This window comes from Pungitius pungitius, chromosome 13, assembly GCF_949316345.1.
Source record: "Pungitius pungitius chromosome 13, fPunPun2.1, whole genome shotgun sequence".
NCBI lineage: Eukaryota > Metazoa > Chordata > Actinopteri > Perciformes > Gasterosteidae > Pungitius > Pungitius pungitius.
In genome coordinates, this window is record NC_084912.1 from 3,162,053 (window position 1) to 3,180,867 (window position 18,815).

Below are 18,815 nucleotides of genomic sequence, written 5' to 3' on the forward strand. Positions count from 1 at the left end.
CTGCGACAAGTGCGTGACAAATTCCCACAATTAGAACGGAAGCTTCCAGATTTGACCTTCACAATCAAATTCATAATAGAGATAATAAACGTTTTTTGACGTTCTACACTCTACACTGACACTCTACATTTACCAAAGTAAAAGTACCACTGGCAACCACAATGTAAAATCCACATTTGATTCTTATATTTCATATTATTTAGTGGACAGGTTTGGGGCGCCGATTAAAATATGCATACATTCCATTTTCTTCGCAGCACCCGATGCCCCTGGTTTAAACTTCTTTTATTTTGTAACTTTGGAGACCGGAAACGCGGTGTAATAAATGGCTCTATGTTAACTTGATGCTTCTGGATGTCAGTCCGAAAACGAGAAAATATCACTGAGATGAGAGTCGGCGGTCTGGGAGGGTCTCCACCGGGCGTCTGGAGGCCGGTTCACCGATCAGCTGAGTCCGTCTGTCTGCGCGTCTGCCTGCCTGTCTCTCTGCCTGCCTGCCTGTGGGTGGAGGGATCCAGCTGCTTCGGGAGGATGCTCTCCTCCTCCTGCCGGGAATCCGGACTTTCCTCTCCGGTCATCCGGCCGGGATGCTGCGGTGTGAACCCGGGGCTTCTCCCCGTCTCTTCCCGCTGAAGTTGGCTCACCTGCGGTGATTAAACCCCCCCCCGGTTCAGCCTCTCCCGCCCCCCCCCCCCGCCTTCTCTCCCCCGAACGGCCCGACCATTTCCCAGTGGAAATAATCTGCTTCTTTTGTAATTTGTGAGATTACGAGGATCCACACCCTATCCTCATGACTCTGGTGGGTTTTTTTTTTTTTTGACTCGCGCCCAGATTTGTGAATGGGTTTGTGAGCCCGTGCACGTTTTCCTCCAGAGACCCGCCGCGCCGTGCGCGTAAATCCGTGGAAGGGATGTTGGGAACAAACGGGGGACACCGGAGTAAAAAAAACACCGTGCTGTAGTAACCGTGGCTGGTACCGAGGTCAAGGATTAGTGTGAGCAGGGATTATATTTTCCAGGAGCACAATCCTCCACCGGTTGTGTTGTTTTTTTGTCTTCGTTTTTTTTTTTTTTTGAATGGACAGAACTTCCCAAACCCGTTGAGATATTATCTTAAATATATACACCAGTCTCTTCATTCATCTATAAGTACAAGATACTCTTGGTGGTGCTTCCCCAAACGGAGAAGATTCAAGTCCGGAAGGAACGAGGCGCCGAGTGCGCTTCTCTGGTCGAAATGAGAATGAAACCGTTTTAACGCAACAAAGTTCGTCTCATTTCTCGGTCGTATAGCTATTAAACACCTCACGTCGTTTAACATTTACAACACTGCGAATCCATTCAAGGAAATTGCACTGAATCCAGAGGAGACGCACCAGAAACTCTCTGCAGGACCAATCATTCAGCAGCAGACCCGAGGATGAAGATGGTCGTGATGATGATGATGATGATGGCTGATTGAAAGTAAAGAGCTCTGAGCCTCCGAATTTTTTGAGATATTTAATTGATCTAAGTATTGAATATAACTAAAATAATATGTCTCTTTATTTTCCAACTTTAAACTCACTATTTACCATCACGGACATACTATTAAATCTGTAAAGTTAAAAAATGTTCACCATATGATTGAATTCAAACTTTTATTGGTTATTTCGACTCCTCCAGCATCGATCTGTTTAAACAAGATCAGATTTGACTGATTCTGATAATGTGTGCACACGCTATATATCATTGCGTGACGTCTTTGTGCAAACAGATAAAAATCAAGATGAGGAATCATATTTATTTATCCTGTCGACAAATATCAGTTAATCGGTAACAAATGTGTTGATGTGGTCTGGAGGATCTTAAACCGGATTAAAGCAGGAGAGAACCGGCGGATTCGGGGTCCCGTCAGATGAGCGAGGATGTCGGACCGGAGCGCCCCGGGCTGCCGGCTCAGACTGGACTGGGTCTACGGGTACCGGGGCCACCAGTGCCGGAATAACCTGTACTACACCGCCGGGAAGGAGGTGGTGTACTTCGTGGCCGGCGTCGGCGTGGTTTACAACACCAGAGAGCACAGCCAGAGGTTTTACTTGGGACACAACGATGACATCATCAGGTAAGACCGCCACACCTGCGTCTCTTTATATGTCAGCGGCTACTTGATATCTGCTACAAATGGAGTTGTTTGAAGTTTGTCCCGATGGCTCATTAGAATCCAGCGGGCTCATCCTCTGGGGAGCAGGAATGTGACAAGCTCCAATGGGATAGAATTCAGTCGTCTGAATGCGTTGCATTGATTGTGAATGTGAATGTTTGTGGTCAATTGTGGGCTTTGTGGGGCTTTGAGAAGACGGCTAGTAAACACCGGACTGGAGGGGGAAACTCTTCTGAATGAAATCTGTGGAAGTCAAGACAGCTTCACCCTCCCGCTGTGAATATCCTTAGATTCTGTCTCAGGGCGACTCTTGAAGTTCTCTTACTCATCTGGACGTTGTGTCTCTCTGTCCTTTGTGTTGAGATGTTTTGTAGAGACTGTGGCGGGGGTTTATTCCTCCCCCGCAGTTCTGTTTGACAGAAGCTATATTTTAAACAGAAACAGCTCTTCATTCTGCCAAAGAAAAAGCTTTTAAGGCTTTTTACTTTTAGTAATGATTTACTTCTGGGTCTTTTTTTAAGGTCTTGAGATGACTAGTAAGTGGATTTATGTAACAAAGAAATATTCATATTAAGATGTTCCCATTCAGACCAGCTGCTTGTTTCAGTTCATCCATCTGCAGAATAAACAACAAGGAGGCAAAGAACACAGCAAAGTTCAGGGGAGGAAATTGAATTACACATTTGGTGTGAGGAGTCTGTGCAACATCCAAACCACGGAAATATGATCAAATGTATTATTGTTTTCCAGAGGTGTGGACTCGAGTCATGTGACTTGGACTCGAGTCAGACTCAAGTCATGAATTTGATGACTTGAGACTCGACTCGACAAAACGTACAAAGACTTGCAACTCGACTTGGACTTGAATACCGATGACTCGTGACTTGACTTGGACTCGAGCCCTTTGACTCGAGAAGACTTGCTACTTCCCATGAAAACTGGGGGAAAACATTTTCACACCACCGCGCCGCTCTGTTTATCTGCATCTGTCAAAAAAATGTGCGCCACCTGTATGCAGAGAGCGCGCGCTGCCTGCACGACATCCAATCACTGCAGTCCATTTGACCGTATCAACGAGACAGGTCGTTCATGGTTACAAAAATCAGGATTTTTGAACCCGGATTCAGACTGATGGAAATCCTCGCCAACATTATGTCAACGTCCGTTTTAAAGTAGTGTAATGAGCTGAGTTAAAGTTATTAGTTAATCAGTTATGCAGATGTTGCATGTGTTCACGTTATGCTCTGTTACCAGCTGTAGTTACGCGAGACAACCCGAGTTTTGGGGGGCCGTGTATGCGGAAGTGTTCGTTCGGCGTGGTGACGGCCAACAGTGACCGAAGTTGAGTTGTTTTATATAAATAAAGCCAGTCATCGCCTCCTTATTTACGCTGCAGCATTGGGGTGAGCGTTACAGTACTATAACACAGTCACAGTCGATCCACCATTACCCTTCCCTTCGTAGTCTAGGTCTGTGAGGCAGCGCACCATCACCCAGGGTTCCCCGTCCCCACTATAATAAAAGGACTCGAAATGACTCGAAACTAAAATGGTACGACTTGTGACTCGACTTGAGACTTGTTGGCTGTGACTTGTGACTCAACTTGGGACTTGCTTCGTCTTTGACTCGACTTGACTCGGGACTCGAGGGCAATGACTTGAGACTTGCTTGTGACTTGCCTAACAGTGACTTGATCCCACCTCTGTTGTTTTCTCTAAAGATATGAACACAAACTTCGCCAAAATTCACACAGAGAAGTACAAATTACAAAGACAAGTAATGTGTCCAAACAAAAGACACGGCCTGTGGATTTGAGGAAATGAGACAATTCTACATTCGTTCACAAAAAAAACCAAATCCTTTTATCTGGTGATTATCTGGCAATTATATAATAGAAAGTCTGTTTCCGGACAAACTGTTGTGTCTCTCGTAGTGTTCAACAGACTATTTTACATTGAAGATGGAGAAAGTGTCTCCACTTTGTCCTACTTTTAAAAAGTGAAACCAAAATACAGTGAATACAGGAGCCGGCAACTTGAGATTTTGACCAAACCGCCTGAATGAAGCTTGTCAGCAGCTAGCTTGCTAGCTGCTACGTTAGCACCACGATAGCTATTTAGCTAAATCTAAATCTTCATTAACGGACATGTTTGCTACGTTCGTGTGTTTTGTCGTTGCATAAAGTGACAACTTAAGACCAAACTTAGGAGTAAAATTAGCTGAAAGGACAGAAACAAGCTTTGGAAAACGTGTTTGGTGTCCGATCCACCAACACGGCGTTCGGCGGCTGTGGCGCCGCACGCCTGCAGGGAGACAGTCAGATGTTTTGGCTTCACTTTTGTCGAGCCTTCATGTCGTCCATCTTTAATAAAGTCTGTGGGTTGGACTTAACGAGAATAATCACCATCATCTCTGCAGCTGTGTGGAGCCTTTCATTCCCTCTCAAGTGGCAGTTTAGCTTTTTCATCACAATATCTGTCTCGCTCGGGAAGTGAACCCACTTCACAAACCATTTTGTGCCCCAAATACCCTTTTGATTTTGAATTCAGTGACGATCGATCATTACTGAACCCACAGGGGTTTTCTTCACATATTTTGATGCCTAAGCTGGAGGTTCATTTACCAGCGAGAGGTGATTTCTTCTATTCTCGTTGACCTGTTACTCCGAGGGACCTTGATCTCTTTCTTTCATTCGCTATGACACAAAAACAACGTCTATTTGTAAACATGGACCGGTTCTGGTTCTTGATACCGGCAATGTTTCTGGAACGTCTGCTTTTACGCGTCGAGCGTTTGATTCAGGAGTCGCAGCAGAGGGGATTTTCCCTGTCGATGAGAGGAAATTAGAGCAAGTGGAGGAGGAAGATGAATCAGCGCCGTCACTCATTCATCACGATGTGTGTCGACACGCACACACGCACACAGACACACACGCACTAACACACACTAACGCACCTGGCGCGGTCATCTACACTAAAAACAAGCTGTGAGTCATCAGAGCGTGTCTCTGTGTGCGTGCAGTGTGTGTGTGTGCATTGTGTGCGTGCAGTGTGTGTGTGTGCGTGTCTCTGTGGTGTGTGTGCACGCCTCAGCCGGGCCCTGCTCTCTGGTAGGAGTGTTGGATTTTGACGCCAGCTCCCAGCTGACAGCAGCCGTTACTACAGTGAAACGTGCTGCCTGGTGAGAGTCACCAATAAGACCGAACTGGGGGTCATTTAACATGCTTCACACAGCAATGTTCACCATCTAATCAATGGATTTTCTGTATTTAATGGCAAACACTCTTAAGGTCTGAAAGGTCTTCATCTGCAGATCCGTGTGTTAAGTGTGTTTTTTTGTTTCACTGAAACGTATACGGAAGAATAACGACGTTATTGAGAAATGTGCTCAGGATTAAGTAACAACTTCTCAATGTTTGTACAGTTCAAACTTCATTTTTTACTTACACATACATCACAACAATGAACTTTGTTGAAAGAAAGAGTTGTAGATGTGGACCAATGAAACGTTCAAAAAAGGTCTTCAGTCTTTCAGAACACATCCACATGCTAAATATACAAAGAATAGGATTCACATGTTTGACTGATGTTATATCTCTATATTTATGACAAAAATATCTTAATCAAATATACCACCTGTTGTGATCAACAATTCATGCTTTTAGGCAGCATCATTTATTGTAAATCCGCTGATTATTGGTTGAAATTGATCTCGGCTAAAAGGAGACGAGGTGTTTTTATTAAATCTTCTTTAAACTTTTTTGGTCACCCTCATGTCTCCTTTGCATGGTTGTAAACACTCGTAAACCACTTTAAAATCAAAAAGGCAGAAGAAGAGCCGCTCAGATAAAAACTGCCGCATGCTTTCACAACTTTGGCTCGTAACCACGGGAACACAAACATTCGTTTGGACCCCGGTTTGTCTGCTGCACTGCGGCTGCTCCTCCTCCTCTTCCCACAGACTGGAGCTGATGGGGAAGAAATCTGCAGCCCGAGGTAGTAATTACATTTGCATTTTAGTCACTTAGCCAACGCGGATCAGCAATTTCTTGACAAGCGACCAGAGGTTTGGAAGGTCAGATATTGCAGTATATAACTTTAATTTTTTTAAATTAATTTAGTGATAACAAGTGGGTTTTTCGGGCTAAACTAAAGCATTTCAGGCTTTATTTGACAAAATGAGACACAATTACTCTATTGCATGTCGAGAGGCTGACTGACGTGATCCAATAAACAAACCATCAAAGCAGACAAGGCCCCCGCTCCTCCAAAGGTGACGAGCTGGGGGGGGGGGGGGGGGGGGGGGGGGCTCTACGTCTTCGTACCCTCATGAGGACCGACGGGAAGCTGCAGTGGCTCAATATCACCCCTCAAACCAAAGCTAGCGGGTTAGCATCCATTTGACTCTTCACACTCCTTTGATAATGTTTTATTTTTATTTATTTTCTTAAGTACTGGTTCCACCTGGACATGAGGAGGTAACACCCCTTTTTCTCGAGGGGGCGTCACCTGTGCCTGACTATTGAGAATGTGAACATTACGGGTTAGAAGCATGATGTTGTGTTACATTCACACGGGATGTTAAGTTGCTCTTTCTTCTCTGCAGCTTGTGTTGAAAGCTCTGAATCATAACTGCGTCTCTCTGTCTGATGGATTGCTTCAGTGATTGCAGGCTCCATGTTGGAGCATTAAACCCATGTGGAGTCTCCTGAAAGGCAGAGTGAGTGGGGCTTTCTTTCTTTCATGGCCAAGGCCTACTGGCGGAGAAGAGAGGGAGGGGGGGGGGGCGGCGATCAGCCTTTTGTGCCACCGGGCTGCTGCTGAATAGCAGCGATTATTATCGCCGCAAAGAGCTCACAGTGTTTTCCGCTCGTTCGGGTTCAGATCGACGTACTCGCTTTTGAGCTTTTAGTCGTTTCTTTTTCGTGGAAAAACCGGAGTCAAATGTGCCTCGGCTCTACTGATGCAGCGTTTGCTGGGCCACGATTTACGATTTCCCTGGAGACCTGGAGACCTGGAGACGCCAGGAGGAGCCCTGGAAACGCCAGGAGGAAACCTGGAGACGCCAGGAGGAAACCTGGAGACGCCAGGAGGAGACCTGGAGATGGCAGGAGAGTCCTTGAGATGCCAGGAGGAGTCCTGGAGATGGCAGGAGGAGCCCTGGAAACGCCAGGAGGAAACCTGGAAACGCCAGGAGGAAACCTGGAGACGCCAGGAGGAAACCTGGAGACGCCAGGAGGAGACCTGGAGATGGCAGGAGAGTCCTTGAGATGCCAGGAGGAGTCCTGGAGATGGCAGGAGGAGTCCTTGAGATGCCAGGAGGAGTCCTGGAGATGGCAGGAGAGTCCTTCAGATGCCAGGAGGAGTCCTGGAGATGGCAGGAGAGTCCTTGAGATGCCAGGAGGAGTCCTGGAGATGGCAGGAGAGTCCTTGAGATGCCAGGAGGAGACCTGGAGATGGCAGGAGAGTCCTTGAGATGCCAGGAGGAGTCCTGGAGATGGCAGGAGAGTCCTTGAGATGCCAGGAGGAGTCCTGGAGATGGCAGGAGAGTCCTTGAGATGCCAGGAGGAGTCCTGGAGATGGCAGGAGAGTCCTTGAGATGGCAGGAGGAGTCCTTGAGATGCCAGGAGGAGTCCCGGAGATGGCAGGAGAGTCCTTGAGATGCCAGGAGGAGTCCCGGAGATGGCAGGAGAGTCCTTGAGATGCCAGGAGGAGTCTTGGAGATGGCAGGAGAGTCCTTGAGATGCCAGGAGGAGCCCTGGAGATGCTAGGAGACCTGGAGATGCCAGGAGGAGTCCTGGAGACGCCAGGAGGAGTCCTTGAGACGCCAGGAGGAGCCCTGGAGACGCCAGATGAGCTCATGTACCAGTGGCACCATTAGCTGGTTGGCCTCTGGATGAGCTCCCCGCTGCCCAAAGGGTAGTTTTACCTCTCCTGGTGTCTGTTAGTGTTCTGTATTTTAATTGTAGTAACTTTAGTAGTAGGGACTTAACAGATGAGGCAACGTGTGGCTCAACATAAGCGCTCGTGTTGTAAGTGTAACCACAGCTTTCTTTCTTTGGAAAACAAAAAGAAAAGCAGCCGGGAAACCGCGCTGAAAATCTGTAATAAATAAGGTCACAGTGTGCACAGGGGAATGCAAGGAAACCGTGTTAACATGTGCAGCCCTTTGGGCTGTTTTACACGTACGTATTATTCTCAGCGCCGATTAGTGGGTTTAGGAGGCGACTTCTCCTCACACACACTCCTCCCTCGCCATTTAAACCCACAATTCACTCTGATAACGACCACATCTGAATGTGATCAACGCGCACTCAGCGTCGCTTGTGTCACGGTGTCACATTTAAAGGCGAAAGACGGGGATGAACTGTGACTGAAGGATCTGGGTTGGTGCCCCCCCTCTCCCCCCCCCCCCCCCCCCTCTCTGTCTCTCTCTCTCTCTTTGTGTCGTCCTCTTATCCTCCTTTCCTTACTCTCCTGTCCCACTTCCTGTTGGTCGCCTGCAGGCAGACCTGACCGACCAACTGAAGACATGCGCACACACACACACACACAGACACACACACACACAGGAGGAGCTGAACCAAAGGACGTCATTATGTTTGCTGTGTAGTTCTGATGGTGTTTCTGCTCGACTGGATGAATCCAACCAGCCGTCTAACAGCTGGAGGAGAGGGAGAAGGTCCAGCTGATGAGGAGGAGCTCATTTTAATGCAGGAATTTGTCATTTTTGATTTGAATGATTTGTCGTAGAAAAGCCTCTTTAGACTGAGCGTCAGAGCCCTCGTACTCAGGATCAAGTGTTTGCATTTAAATGTTCTTAAGCAAAAGCACTTATTTGGCTGAATGTCCCATTTCAGAATGATAAATGTCATCATTATTATTGGATTATAATTATTGATGCATTCATGTCTCCATCACTTGAATGTTACAGCTGGTAAACATTCAGGCCAGATCAGAATGGTCTTTTATTAAAACAGTTGATTTATTTGTATTCTTTAGTGCAGCAACGTGTCTTTACATTTTAATGTAATTTAAAGTAAACATTGATATCCACATGCAGCAGATACAGAGCAGCATTAATGTTCACCAGCAGTCTTTGTGTTTGTGTTGGCTGATGAATGTTCCACCATCTGCTGGAGGAAACATCTGTCTCTATAGCTACTAAACGCTCCACTGTGTTCAACAGTTACATTTTATTTTAGAAACTATTATTTGTCCACTTGTAAGTGAATGTCAATTTGCTAACTGTTTTTTAAAACTATCTTCAGAAGCGTTTTAAAGCAGCTGTGTGGACGTGAATGATACAGAATGTGTTGCAGCTGATTGTTGGCTTCTGTGTGTTGACGTACAAATGACCCGAGAGACACAATGCAGTGGAAAAACACACACATTACAAATAGCATCTATTCATTACCTTCCACTATTTTACAAGTCATATGACACTATGTTGGTCACAGACGACAAAAACATGAATGAGATCCCTTTAAATAGGACTTTTACTCGAGTGAAATACTACTTGAAAGGTTCACAGGCCCCTGCGGTGAGATGCGGAGGATGATGGTCGAAGGCGTGCTGAACTTCATGCATCCACTAACACGGAACAGACTCATCATCATCATCATCATCATCATCAGCCTGAAACGCTAAGCTATGAGGAACCAGCAGGGGCACCCAGGGCTCTGTGTGTGTGTGTCCCTGAGAGAGGGGGGGGGGCATCAGAGATGAGAAGCGGAGCTGATCTGGAATCAGCGGCTCGAAAGGCCTCTGCCCCCTGCCGGGGGGGGGGGGGGGTCCCTCGTGTTCACATGGCAGACTGCTGGAGAGTTTGTTTTTTAGTTAAGCGCCTGCTCCGATGCTGCTTCCCTCTATTTCACGCATCTTGTCTGCTGCTCTGTGCGTCCTGGAGGAACATTTTCTGTGACCAATGACAAGATCATCAAGATAAATCTCCTCCCCAGCAATCAAACCGACCATAATCTCATCTCGGCCCCCCCCCCCCCCCCTCCCGAGGCCGCTCTCAGTCCTGGATGCCTCTCGTTGATAAAGACGTGCTGCTCCTTTAATCACAGCGTGGGACGTTAACTCAGATTCACAGGATCCCTCAAACCAAAACACCAACCACCTCGTCCGTGAAGTGACCTTGTGACGCCGAACGCTACCTCCAGGACGCTAAATGTTTTTTTTCTGATCGAACGGGGCTCAGCGCTCTTTTGTAAGGGTTTAACCAGAAGTGTTTCGGTATGTTTCGGTGTTACAAGAAATGTTCTTGTACTAAGATATGAATATTTTTTCTGTATATGTTTAGCTGTAATGTTGTAGTCTGCCACATCTCAAAGATAAGTATAGAAAGTACTTTTCAGATGACGGTTTTTGTCCTTTTTTTTATCCCTTTTTTTTTAGGTCTAGGTCTTTTAAGTATTTCCAAATGTGTTGAAGGTTTGTGATGAACAGTTTTTTTTTTAAACTCATTTTAAATAGCCTCACGAATCAGCTGAAAAAGAAGCCTTGTCAGAAAGCTGAAAACCAGCTGTGTTCTCATGTGTTCTAACATGAGATCTTATATAATCGGATATAATGTGATGCATTGATGTAGATTAAAGAAGCCTAAAGGATATAAAGGACTCACCATTAACATACACACGCTGTGAAATGCATCTCACACATTTTACTGCTACTTTAAGTACATTTACCTGACAAAACAAAGAGCTTTCACTGTGATTATACGTTATTATGTGTTACTCACCTTTACGTAACCGTGAATCTCTTTGTAATTTTCTTTGTAGTTTTACAAATTCCCGTCCTGCTCACTTTCGGGCCTTTTCTAGCGGATGAGCGTTAAAGCTAAACATCGACGTGGTCTCACCAGCATGTCGTTCTCTTGGACTCAAGCCATATGAGCCGCAGACCTGAGACAGACGGGGATCCATCCATCCCGGGGGGGGGGGGCTCCTCTCTCATCCAGACACCAGCATTATTGCTTTCATTTTGACGGTGTTTGTGAGCGGCGCGCGTGGCCCTGTGGACTCACAGCTCACTGCTCTTCATTAAGATGATGATGATGATGATGATGAACAAGCGATTGCCCGGCGGCCACCGGCGTTCCACACGCTCATCTACACACACACACACACACACACACACGGGCGGATTTACTCAAACACACGCAAACCCCCCCCCCCTGAGGGGGGTTGTGCCACTCGTCGGAGCAAATCTGAAAGGTCTGGAAACTGAATTTAAGCTTCTTATTGTAAGGAGGGAGAGAGACTGAACTTATTATCGTGCCTTTTTGGAAGAAGAGACGATGTGCACTTTATTTCGGGGAGATGTTCTTCCCTCTGAGGTTATTTATTGGGCTTCCACTTCTTATTCTATTCTCTCAGCAACCGTTTGGAGGCAACATGTCCGCAGTTGTTTCACATCTTCGCTGCAGCTTTTGATCGAGCGCTTCAGCAATGAGAAAAAACACGACAATTCGAGAACGGAGAGGATTTTAAGACGAAGATGGAGTCATGGTGAATTCGAGCAGCAAAAAACATCCTCCAGGCAAAAAATACAAAGTTATGTGTTGTGTGGCAGAGTTTTAGGGATTTGGGAGGAGACGTCGCAAACATAAAAGGGGAGGAGACGGCAAGTCGAGGATGTAAAAAATGTCTCTGGTGTTCTCAATTATTTCTGCATGGGAGGCTTGGGAAAGCAATCTGTTGTGTTACACACACACACACACACACACACACAGAGGAGTTCCTCTACGCTATTTATAGACCCCGTCCTGATTTCACCACCTTCTACAAATAAACTCACCTACGCAGATTTTATTCATATGTGAATGTGTGTTTATGAAGCTGCCTGTAAGTAAGTAGCATGTAATAACGGGGGGGGGGGGGGGGGGGGGGTCAAAGGTCACTGCTTGAGAGAGAAGTTCATTACAAAGGAAGGAAAAAGAGAATCATTTTTTAGCTCAAACATGAAGGAAATAAGACAATACACACACACACACTAGTTAATGTATTATTCATGTGGCATTTACAATATTAATCGGAGGATGCATGTGCTCATTCTAGTTTAATTGGCACAATTAGTGTGTGTGTGTGTGTGTGTGTGTGTGTGTATGTGTGCGTGTCCTTACCAATTAATTCCTGTGATGACTTCTTTCCCTGCAGCAGTTTCTCTGAGCTTTGATGAGCAGGAAACAGAGCCTTCTGCTCGCTTTCTACACTTTGTGTTCAGGCCATTTGTCATTATCTCTGTACACAAACGCCTGTCATCGCGCTGCGCTTCAGGGAAAGTTAATTCCATTTGGGAGGAATACGTGGCCCCATTTTTAGGTGAAAAGTCAATTTGTGTACACTTTAATCTGATCAATCTCAAGCAAGTCTGCGTCTCTCTCTCTCTCTCTCTCTCTCTCTCTCCAGGTGAATCATTTATAAATCAAATTATCAACGCTCCGAACCGAGCTGGCACTCACACACACACACACACACACACACACACACACACACGCACACACACAGTACGAAGATGCTATTAATAGCAGCTTTTGAAGTTTGTGCAGCTTCTATAAATAGCCAAGAGGAACTCTGTTGTGTGTGTGAGAGAGAGAGAGAGAGAGAGAGAGAGAGAGAGAGGGGGGTGGGGGGGGGGGGGGACACCTGGCTAGTGTTGCAACCAAACAGATGGCAGTTTGTCCCAAGGTCATGAAAAGAGCAGCCAAAGGGAAAATTGAGAGATTTATAACAAAGTGAAGTGAAAGTGGAGAAAGGGAGAGAGAGGTAGAGAGAGACTTGAAGAGAAAGAGGAGAAGAAAATGAAAGATAAGTGCAAATCAATCACTGATGTAAAATGCATCCATACAAACACAATACACATCTGTATTAACATCTGTTAAATGGCATTGATATTAAACAATTATTAACATTGACCCGACCCCTGATAAGCGGTTGAAGATGAGGTGGTGATGAGACACACGTCGTGATGTTTGATAAAATAAAGGAAGATAAATGTTGATGTATAGAAAGGATGGTACATTGTTGATATAAATGATGATGAATGATGATGATGCTCTTTTATACAAATGGTGACAAGTGATTACAACGCGAGAGGAGAGTTCAGGTGTGTCTGTGTGTGTGTTTGTTTAGTGGCGTTTGACCTTGACTCTACAGTTGTCACGCTCTGTCCTCAGCGCCCGTGCCCTTGGCCGTGTGGTTGTCATGGCAACCCGGGGCAGCCAGCACACTCATTGGCAGGCAGGTTGAGGAGGCAGGAGCGATGTCGAAGGGCGTGTGCAGAGCAGACAGCATCCCTGAGATCAATGGGCCTTTGTGGCTGACACACCTGTTCTATTCCTGTTCCCTTCCTGTTGTTTCTCCGCGTTTCACACCCCGCTGCAGAGGAAACGCACACGCACATACGTGTGCTCCTCGAGGATCACATCTGTCAACGTCAGATCTGGTACTGACTGATATGAAGTGAAGAGCAAGATGTCAAGGTCACAGCATTGATCACACACACACACACACACACACACACACAGTGTACGCTCTGTTGAGGGTGTAATGATCCCTGATGTGTGTGTGTGTGTGTGTGTGTGTGTGTGTGTGTTGATAACGATGCCATTAAGCAGTGAGCGTATTTATAGAAGTCTCACTATCACCCTCCAGCAGATGAAGAGGAGGACGAAGGCAGCTTTATAAATAAGTTGATTTCAGAGAGTTGACTTGTTTTTGTCATTTTGTTTTTGTCTTTTCTCTCATTTATTCTTAGACATGTCATATAAATCCAATAATATCCGATGTCACGCAACATAAACATAAAAGTAATAACATTTACATTGTTTAACTAAAGGTGTTTTCACATTTGTTAAGACAAAATCAAAGCCTCTCAAATAAAATGCCTCTGTAATTGTGTCTCTTTGTCATGTTTGTAAAATGGTTTCATTTAACCAATTCTCTGTAACCCCCCCCCCCATTTCCCCCCCCCCCCCCCCCCCCCCCCCCCAGCCTGGCGTTGCACCCGGAGCGCACCCTGGTGGCCACGGGTCAGGTGGGGAAGGATCCCTACGTGTGTGTGTGGGACTCCTTCACCGCACAGACCGTCTCTCTGCTGCGGGACGGACACACACACGGCATCGCCTGCCTCGCATTCAGCGCCGACGGACAGGTGACACACACACACGCGCGTTGGAAGAGACACACTCTATGCACGCACATTCTATACACACTCACTGAACAAAGGGAATGTGTGTGTGTGTGTGTGCGTCCGGCAGATAGATTTTGTCATTAAAGGACAGTCGTTTATCAACCCAAAGGTCACAGAAGCAAAGGACATTACACACACACTATACACACACAAGCAGGAGCCAATAGGGTGAGGAGAGGAGAAGAAGAAGTGATGGACAAGGACAAAGTATGACGGTGATGATGAAGTGTTTTCATCACTTTGATTCAGCAACTTGGAAAGTCAACGCTGATTTACACGAGACGTAAACACCGGGGAGAAGTTCTGGTACCGGTGACACTACTAACTCCTTCCTATGACCCTCCATACTGAAAAAAAGATTATTATATTATATGACCTTTTACCATTTGTATTTGGATACTTAATGGCTCTACTGTTTGGTGGAGTCCTGGATCCACAGGCCCAAATGTCTCCATTCAACCTACTGGTTGATTTATTGTGTGTGACTCCATCACCATCACCATCATCACCATCATCACCATCATCCCCTTCACCTCGCCGCTGACTCCCCGCTGTGACTCGGTTCCTCTGCTCTGAACGCCGTGAGACAGACACGCGATGCGTTCAATGTCCTCAGGAGAGTTTGACTGGTCGTCCAGGGTCTCTCTCTCTGTCTCTTTGTTATTTTCTTCTTCTCCTCGCAGCAATATTTTTTAAACGACCCGTGTCTGGATGTGATGTGCTTTCGGGAGGGGGGAGAGGGGGGGGGGGGGGGGGGGGGGGTTGACCTCATCACATCATTTGTATTAAATCTGCGTCATTGTTGCTCCGTCAGCTAAACGGGGCGGACTGTAAATCTCCTCTGGCAAAGTGTCACATCAAAACACATTCAAGCCAGACTCCGGGCTAGCGAAGCAATTACGACGGGAGCACGGGACGAAGGTCGCGTTTACTGTAGAGAAGCCGAGGTCGAGGCGGACGGGGTGGGGGCGTCAAAAAGTTAAAAAAAACAACAAAAAAAACAGGCGTCAACTCGCTGCATGCGGCAGAAAAAAAGGCCTCAGGAGGGTGACCTTTGCATCAGTGTTAATAATAAGAGCAGAAACATGTCAACCTGCTGTCAAAGGCTTTTTTACATTCTCCAAGTGAAATGAAAACGGGTGTTTTTCTTTCTGCCCGACTGCTAAAAATAAATGAAACTAAATGGGACCGGGCCGCGAAGCGGTGAAACGATCCCGGCTGGTGTGTCGGCAGTTTTGGGGGTTTTGGCCTGAACTTCAGTCACGACGACTTAACAGCTGGGAGTAAATCAGAGTAGACCCTGAATCAATACAAGGACCGTAAATCCATCTGAATAATGGATCAAGTGCTCCGGCTTTGTTGCGGCTGATTTATTGTTTAAGTCGCACCAAAGAGTCAGGAATACTTTATTTTATGCTTCCTGCGCCACTGCCGCCCTTCAAATGAAACGTGATTAAGAGCCGAGACTCAGCGGCTGAAGATGTGATTTGGTACAACGTTGACTTCACATTAAAACAAAGTGGAAATATGTGTGTACATAATGTAAAAAGTGGGTTTTTGGGATGTGATGAAACGTACCGTGTAACAGAAACCTTCTTTATCAGAATTAGGAATTTAAATTGTTTATTATTATTAAAATTTGTGGCAAACAAATCAAGCTTTGACATGAGCGAGAAAACTTCCCATTCTAAACTGTGGTTGATTACAACATTCAGAAAGTTCTTTAAGTTGTTTTATTCAACTAATCGAGGATAAATGCAACATTTGAATTCCCTGGAGTAGATTCAAGTTGTTCTATTTCTCAGCATTAAATTACATGGATAATGATGTAAATGTTTTTTTTGTAAGAAAAATCAAAATTTGTAGACTGTAAGCCTCAACAAATTAAGTTTATTTTTATTGAATTTTTCAATAATAATAATATTTTTCAACTTCTTTAGGCTTTGAAGGTAACTTTTACATTGGAAATATTTGCATCTCAGTTTTTAATTTGTTCCATTACTTCAGGATGAATTTCCTGATTCTGTTTGAAGATCTCCAAGCACTTACTTAAGGATCAGGAAAGTTTATATACACATATATATACAGAAAAAGTCACTGCTTTAAAAAAAAGAAAAGCACGATATCTACAGTAGTTCCACTGTGTTTTTACATTATTTTCATGTATTCTGAAGCACTAACTGCCTCCCTCCTCTGTAGCGGTTAGCTTCTATCGGCCTGGATGCCAAGAACACAATGTGTATCTGGGATTGGAAGAGAGGGAAGATCCTGGCCACAGCCACCGGACACTCAGACAGGGTGAGAGTGTGCGTGTGTGTGTGTGCGCGTGTCTGTGTGCGTGTGTGTGTGTGTTTGTCACGAAGCCTCTTTGTGCGCTAACATCTCCTCTGACCTCCAGATCTTTGACGTCAGCTGGGATCCGTTTCAACAGAACCGTCTGGTGAGCTGTGGAGTCAAACACATTAAGGTAACACACACACACACGCACACAATTGACTGCATTGATTAACATCTGTGAAAGTCTCACGTGTCTCCTCGGTGCCTCTCGGTAGTTCTGGTCTCTGTGCGGAAACGCTCTGACCCCGAAGAGGGGCATCTTTGGGAAGACGGGCGACCTGCAGACCATCCTGTGCGTGGCGTCCGCTAAGGACGACTTGACGTACTCCGGAGCGCTCAACGGGGACATCTACGTCTGGAAGCTCCTCAACCTGATACGCACCGTCCAGGCCGCACACGGGGTGAGCGACCTTTGACCTCCAGAGTCAAAAGTAGAAACCTTTTTTTTCATATGTATAAATACAACCAGAACTACTGCTTTTACTATTACATGGTGCATTGATTCATTCTCCTTAAAATATAATATATAGAAAAGTTAAATATCTGACCCCATGAATAATGATAAATTGATATATTAATGGATTCATTGTTCAGTTAATAAAACTGCAGAATGCTGTTAGAATTTCTTGTTTTGTCCAATTAAATTGAGATGTATTTGTTAAGAATAAACAACAATAAGCAAATTAATTTATTCCTTGCACTGTGTCATCATATCGTACGTCATTCTACCCAATCAATGTCAGATGTGTTCTTTCAGAGGACTTTCTACCATGAAGTGTGACCTGTGAAATAATAATATCACCATCTGCTCAGTTCATAAATACAGTTCTTTATATTTCTCTTTATTGTTCTAGGGAGCTTTGCTCCAGAAATGAAAGCATGTTAACCATCAATGTCCGTGTGTGTGTGTGTGTGTGTGTGTGTGTGTGTGTGTGTGTGTGTGTGTGTGTGTGTGTGTGTGTGTGTGTGTGTGTGTGTGTGTGTGTGTGTGTGTGTGTGTGTGTGTGTGTGTGTGTGTGTGTGTGTGTGTGTGTGCAGGCTGGGATCTTCAGCATGTACTCCTGCGAGGAGGGTTTCGCCACAGGAGGCAGAGACGGCTGCGTCCGACTGTGGGACGCCGACTTCAAGCCGATCACCAAGATCGACCTGCGGGAGGCCGAGCAGGGATACAAAGGTACCGACGGCCACGACGTCACCAAGACCTTCGGGTTTTTTTTTTTGTGGATCTACTTGTGTTAAATGGAATCTGTTCGTCGGCCCTGACTGGCTATTTAAAACTGGCTATGAATAAACCCGCCGACGTTAAACATCACTTGGAGGAAATGTGGCTTTGTAATGGAAGCCTCTGTAGTTGTGACTCTCAGTCTCCTTCTGGAGAAACGGGGAGGAGGAGGAGGAGGCTTGATTCTGTCACCTTCTCTTCTCCCTCCGAAGACGTTTTTCCTAAGAAGTTCACCTGTCAGGTCCCGTCTTCAGCCGCAAACAGAAACGACCTGATTTAGTGTCTTTGAAGAGAAGTTCTCAGGAGCAGGTGTGTGAAAGTTGTTGATAATCCACGCTTGAACTTCCTGAATGCTGACGCTAGAGATGTTATTCTTTGAAGAAGGGCTGCGTGGGAGCACCATTAAGCCCCTGGCCTCCTTTTCATATCTCCTCCTTCTCAACGTGTACGAGGAGAAAGTTTGGAATAAAATACCAGAGGCCTCGTAAGTTTAACCTTGAAGAAAGTTACTTTTCAGGGTTTTCTTGACTCTGAAGTCTGATGGACCCATTTGATGTCTTTCCAGATCAGTCATGATTCAAAGAGGTGATTTTTCTCCACCACCGCGATGTTCAGATCAGAATCTGGTTCATTGTGAAATATGTTTTGCAAACTAAATGCAAAAATATCTAAGTCTAGAGGAAGAGAATTCCTTTAAACTGTAATGAAAGCAGGGCTGGATCGTTCTTTTCTCACATCTCTGGTTCAGCAGGGATCTGTTAGGGCGGCTATTCACACGCATCAGACACACCTCCTACAGTCCTTCTTACAGGGAAAGTCTCCCAAACGGCCTCATGAACTCGTCTGGTATCTGCAGGCCGGAGGCTTCAACAAAGTCACAGGAAACGTCTGATGATTCCACTCGGCATGCTGGGAAA

At 45.6% G+C, this 18,815-nt stretch overlaps 1 protein-coding gene across 4 annotated transcripts in view; it reads left to right on the forward strand.

Annotated features, from left to right (window-relative positions):
* The first annotated feature begins 689 nt into the window (after positions 1–689).
* The window catches only part of LOC119213885 (echinoderm microtubule-associated protein-like 6), a 39,799-nt gene continuing 21,673 nt past the window's right edge, over positions 690–18,815 (forward strand). For all 4 annotated transcript variants that reach the window (XM_037465089.2, XM_062566509.1, XM_037465091.2 and 1 more), the window contains exons 1-7: positions 690–1,463; positions 1,843–2,103; positions 14,141–14,300; positions 16,539–16,637; positions 16,738–16,806; positions 16,892–17,077; positions 17,715–17,850. In XM_037465089.2, coding sequence (XP_037320986.2) covers positions 1,907–2,103; positions 14,141–14,300; positions 16,539–16,637; positions 16,738–16,806; positions 16,892–17,077; positions 17,715–17,850 — 847 coding nt within the window. In that variant the 5' untranslated portion in view covers positions 690–1,463; positions 1,843–1,906. The remainder of the gene's footprint in view (positions 1,464–1,842; positions 2,104–14,140; positions 14,301–16,538; positions 16,638–16,737; positions 16,807–16,891; positions 17,078–17,714; positions 17,851–18,815) is intronic.